Source organism: Taurulus bubalis, assembly GCF_910589615.1.
Source record: "Taurulus bubalis genome assembly, chromosome: 17".
Lineage (NCBI taxonomy): Eukaryota > Metazoa > Chordata > Actinopteri > Perciformes > Cottidae > Taurulus > Taurulus bubalis.
In genome coordinates, this window is record NC_136605.1 from 23,227,931 (window position 1) to 23,234,469 (window position 6,539).

General features: G+C 38.4%; 1 protein-coding gene across 4 annotated transcripts in view; it reads left to right on the forward strand.

Moving 5' to 3' along the window:
- ephx2 (epoxide hydrolase 2, cytoplasmic) overlaps positions 1-5,789 on the forward strand; it is a 13,554-nt gene extending 7,765 nt beyond the window's left edge. For 3 of the 4 annotated variants that reach the window (XM_079233081.1, XM_079233082.1, XM_079233083.1), the window contains exons 17-18: positions 5,258-5,338; positions 5,435-5,789. In XM_079233081.1, the coding sequence (XP_079089207.1) occupies positions 5,258-5,338; positions 5,435-5,578 (225 nt within the window). In that variant the 3' untranslated portion in view covers positions 5,579-5,789. The remainder of the gene's footprint in view (positions 1-5,257; positions 5,339-5,434) is intronic. The other variant, XR_013771186.1, reaches the window with a different exon arrangement.
- Positions 5,790-6,539: the final 750 nt, after the last annotated feature.

Below are 6,539 nucleotides of genomic sequence, written 5' to 3' on the forward strand. Positions count from 1 at the left end.
TCTACTACCGACACCTCACTACATATAAGTTCTACTACCGACACCTCACTACATATAAGTTCTACTACCGACACCTCACTACATATAAGTTCTACTACCGACACCTGACTACATATAAGTTCTACCTACCGACACCTCACTACATATAAGTTCTACTACCGACACCTCACTACATATAAGTTCTACTACCGACACCTCACTACATATAAGTTCTACCTACCGACACCTCACTACATATAAGTTCTACCTACGACACCTCACTACATATAAGTTCTACTACCGACACCTCACTACATATAAGTTCTACTACCGACACCTCACTACATATAAGTTCTACTACCGACACCTCACTACATATAAGTTCTACCTACGACACCTCACTACATATAAGTTCTACTACCGACACCTCACTACATATAAGTTCTACCTACGACACCTCACTACATATAAGTTCTACTACCGACACCTCACTACATATAAGTTCTACCTACGACACCTCACTACATATAAGTTCTACTACCGACACCTCACTACATATAAGTTCTACTACCGACACCTCACTACATATAAGTTCTACTACCGACACCTCACTACATATAAGTTCTACTACCGACACCTCACTACATATAAGTTCTACCTAAAGACACCTCACTACATATAAGTTCTACTACCGACACCTCACTACATATAAGTTCTACTACCGACACCTCACTACATATAAGTTCTACCTACGACACCTCACTACATATAAGTTCTACTACCGACACCTCACTACATATAAGTTCTACTACCGACACCTCACTACATATAAGTTCTACTACCGACACCTGACTACATATAAGTTCTACCTACGACACCTCACTACATATAAGTTCTACTACCGACACCTCACTACATATAAGTTCTACTACCGACACCTCACTACATATAAGTTCTACCTAAAGACACCTCACTACATATAAGTTCTACTACCGACACCTCACTACATATAAGTTCTACTACCGACACCTCACTACATATAAGTTCTACTACCGACACCTCACTACATATAAGTTCTACTACCGACACCTCACTACATATAAGTTCTACTACCGACACCTCACTACATATAAGTTCTACCTAAAGACACCTCACTACATATAAGTTCTACTACCGACACCTCACTACATATAAGTTCTACTACCGACACCTCACTACATATAAGTTCTACCTACGACACCTCACTACATATAAGTTCTACTACCGACACCTCACTACATATAAGTTCTACCTAAAGACACCTCACTACATATAAGTTCTACCTACCGACACCTCACTACATATAAGTTCTACTACCGACACCTCACTACATATAAGTTCTACCTAAAGACACCTCACTACATATAAGTTCTACTACCGACACCTCACTACATATAAGTTCTACTACCGACACCTCACTACATATAAGTTCTACCTAAAGACACCTCACTACATATAAGTTCTACTACCGACACCTCACTACATATAAGTTCTACTACCGACACCTCACTACATATAAGTTCTACTACCGACACCTCACTACATATAAGTTCTACTACCGACACCTCACTACATATAAGTTCTACTACCGACACCTGACTACATATAAGTTCTACCTACCGACACCTCACTACATATAAGTTCTACTACCGACACCTCACTACATATAAGTTCTACTACCGACACCTCACTACATATAAGTTCTACCTACCGACACCTCACTACATATAAGTTCTACCTACGACACCTCACTACATATAAGTTCTACTACCGACACCTCACTACATATAAGTTCTACTACCGACACCTCACTACATATAAGTTCTACTACCGACACCTCACTACATATAAGTTCTACCTACGACACCTCACTACATATAAGTTCTACCTACGACACCTCACTACATATAAGTTCTACTACCGACACCTCACTACATATAAGTTCTACTACCGACACCTCACTACATATAAGTTCTACTACCGACACCTCACTACATATAAGTTCTACTACCGACACCTCACTACATATAAGTTCTACCTAAAGACACCTCACTACATATAAGTTCTACTACCGACACCTCACTACATATAAGTTCTACCTACGACACCTCACTACATATAAGTTCTACTACCGACACCTCACTACATATAAGTTCTACCTAAAGACACCTCACTACATATAAGTTCTACTACCGACACCTCACTACATATAAGTTCTACTACCGACACCTCACTACATATAAGTTCTACCTACGACACCTCACTACATATAAGTTCTACTACCGACACCTCACTACATATAAGTTCTACTACCGACACCTCACTACATATAAGTTCTACTACCGACACCTGACTACATATAAGTTCTACTACCGACACCTCACTACATATAAGTTCTACTACCGACACCTCACTACATATAAGTTCTACTACCGACACCTCACTACATATAAGTTCTACCTACCGACACCTCACTACATATAAGTTCTACCTACGACACCTCACTACATATAAGTTCTACTACCGACACCTCACTACATATAAGTTCTACTACCGACACCTCACTACATATAAGTTCTACCTACGACACCTCACTACATATAAGTTCTACTACCGACACCTCACTACATATAAGTTCTACTACCGACACCTCACTACATATAAGTTCTACCTACGACACCTCACTACATATAAGTTCTACTACCGACACCTCACTACATATAAGTTCTACCTACGACACCTCACTACATATAAGTTCTACCTACGACACCTCACTACATATAAGTTCTACTACCGACACCTCACTACATATAAGTTCTACCTAAAGACACCTCACTACATATAAGTTCTACTACCGACACCTCACTACATATAAGTTCTACTACCGACACCTCACTACATATAAGTTCTACCTACGACACCTCACTACATATAAGTTCTACTACCGACACCTCACTACATATAAGTTCTACTACCGACACCTCACTACATATAAGTTCTACTACCGACACCTGACTACATATAAGTTCTACTACCGACACCTCACTACATATAAGTTCTACTACCGACACCTCACTACATATAAGTTCTACTACCGACACCTCACTACATATAAGTTCTACCTACCGACACCTCACTACATATAAGTTCTACCTACGACACCTCACTACATATAAGTTCTACTACCGACACCTCACTACATATAAGTTCTACTACCGACACCTCACTACATATAAGTTCTACCTACGACACCTCACTACATATAAGTTCTACTACCGACACCTCACTACATATAAGTTCTACTACCGACACCTCACTACATATAAGTTCTACCTACGACACCTCACTACATATAAGTTCTACTACCGACACCTCACTACATATAAGTTCTACCTACGACACCTCACTACATATAAGTTCTACTACCGACACCTCACTACATATAAGTTCTACTACCGACACCTCACTACATATAAGTTCTACCTACGACACCTCACTACATATAAGGAGAGGACAATGGAGATTTTATCCAACTTGTATTTTAATAAAAAAAACAAAATGAGTTTCCTCCGTAGGGTGGCTGGGCTCCTGTTTATATTTAAGGGTTTAAGATCTACGTGTAGGAAAAAGTGTATCCTCCAGTTAATTATAATCTATATAGTTATGTGGTTATAATCACTGTCACACAGAGAGAGGTGTGCATGTTCAGGTTTACTGGTGGAAACATTATTCAGTGTTCTAGACTAACAGTGACGTCTCCTCAAAGTAAAGTGGTATAACAGTATGACATAATATGGTCAAATAAAAAGGCTGGTACATTATACATATTATGGCATATAAGTGTAATATTATGAAGTGAAATGTAGTAGTAGCAAAACAATATTCAGTATAGTACAGCAGTATTGCATATTGTAAGTATTAAGTCTACAAAATATATATACACACACACACACACACACACACACACTACCGTTCAAAAGTTTGGGGTCACTTAGAAATTTCCTTATTTTTCAGAGAAAAGCACTGTTTTTTTCAATGAAGATAACATTAAATTAATCAGAAATACACGATACATTGTTAATGTGGTAAATTACTATTCTAGGTGGAAACGTCTGGTTTTTAATGAAATATCTACACAGGTGTATAGAGGCCCATTTCCAGCAGCTATCACTCAGTGTTCTAATGGTACATTGTGTTGCTCATCGCATAGAAGACTAATGGGTGATTAGAAAACCCTTGTGCAATTATGTTAGCACAGCTTAAAACAGTTATGCTGGTGAGAGAAGCTTTACAACTGGCCTTCCTATGCATAGCATCACATGTGTGGGTTCATTATACTCTCCAGTATAAAAGAGAACTTTCATGTGAAACTCGCCAGTCTGTTTTTATTCCTAGAAATGAAGATTATTCCATGCGAGAAATTGCTGAACATTTGTCTGGGTGACCCCAAACTTTTGAACGGTAGTGTGTGTATATATATATATATATATATATATATATATATATATATATATATATATATATAATGTACACACACTTGGGTATTGACAAAAGAAGAATTAAAACCCATAATGACAGGCTGGCATGAAATGGCTTGCATAATACTTAGTAAGGAGGCCATAATAATTTTTGACTCATGATTGAAGTTAAGTTTCTCCCCAGGTTGGCAAAAAAAGCATCTCAAAATGCATCAGGTTGATGCTTTACAATATGGGATATTAAAAATGTTCTTACGGGGGAGCATGCCCCCGGACCCCCCTAGAGGGGTAATAGCCTTCTCACCTTTTTCACCCCTGACCCGTTTTCATGCCTGAAAATTATTAATGAAACCCTCAAGTCAACAAATGAGGCAATACATATATAAATACATGGAAATATACATACTTGTGCATAGGGACTATTTCCTGTGGCATATTAATCTGTGTCTGTATGTGTCTGTTTGTTTCTGTGTGTGTGTTTCTGTGTGTGTGTTTCTGTGTGTGTGTTTCTGTGTGTGTGTTTGTTTCTGTGTGTGTGTGTGTGTGTTTCTGTGTGTGTGTGTGTGTGTGTGTGTGTGTGTGTGTTTCTGTGTGTGTGTTTGTTTCTGTGTGTGTGTGTGTTTCTGTGTGTGTGTTTGTTTCTGTGTGTGTCTGTTTCTGTGTGTGTGTTTCTGTTTCTGTGTGTGTGTCTGTGTTTGTTTCTGTGTGTGTGTGTGTGTGTGTGTGTCTGTGTGTGTGTGTGTGTGTGTGTCTGTGTGTAGCTGCTGATGCCAGCTCTGATGGTGACAGCAGGTAAAGACCCGGTTCTGCTGCCGGCCTTCTCCAAGGGAATGGAGGACCTGGTGAGGAGAAACAGAACACAGATGATTATTATATTATTATAATTATATTATTATATTACTATGATTACTACCAGGACATAACTGATGTGCCTGCAGATCCCCGGCCTGAGCAGAGGCCACATCGAGGAGTGTGGCCACTGGACTCAGATGGAGCGCCCGGCGGAGACGAACCGCCTCCTGTTGTCATGGCTGCAGGAGAGCCTGAGGGCTGGAGACGTTACCGTGGCGCCCAGACTGTGAGGGCGATGACGTCATCGTTATGTCATCCAATAACAACACAAATCATCCCCAATGTTTTATTTTGCTCTTTTGAACTGTTGGTGAGACAAATTAAAATGATTCTTGAATTGTAACGGACATCTTTCCCAATGCTCTATTGTTTTTAAATAATCAATGATCAATAATCAATAATCTGATTCCACGGTTACTGATAATAAAACTGCTTCACTAAACAGCAGCACAAACGTGTTGAATCAAAGTGTTTGGATTTTTTTGACAAAAGAATTTAGAAAAACTTTGACAAACATCTGTGACAATAACACTTTGGGATCCATTGATTGGAAATGAAGGTGAAGGTTTACGTGAACTTTAACGAAAACAATTCACAAAGAGAAATAACGACAGAATAAAAGTATGATGAAATGATAACTCAAATAAAGCTTCTTTACCACCTTTGTCATTTTAGCTTAGCAGGAAGCATTTATCTTTGGTTGAAAAAATGCAAAAGTTAAACAGAAAAAAAAATCCTAAAAACGGACCGAGATATTTTCAATTTCAAGTCTAAATATTTTTTGGAAAAAGTTGTGATGTGACCTATATACAGAGATTATGTTGTAAAAGTATGATTTAAGTGCAAGCTTTTTGCTTTTAAAAGGAATTCATGTAAAATATGTTTATTTGTAGTATGAACAAGATTACATTTCTAATTTCTTTTCAATATATTACGGTTGCAAAGTGAAAACAATATAAAAAAGATAGATAAACTGAAATTATTCACTATTAGCCAACAGCATTTTAAGAAAAAGAAGAAAAACCTTTTCCCTTAATCTCAGAACCTTCTTGACATCTGGAGAACAATGTCGCCCTCTTGTGGTCACAATGAGAGGTGCACATAAAACACTTCTCAGCTGCTTCCAGATGATGTGTTCATAGATCTGAAACACACAAACATCCGTTTGATAGAAGTTCATGTGGTCTAAGC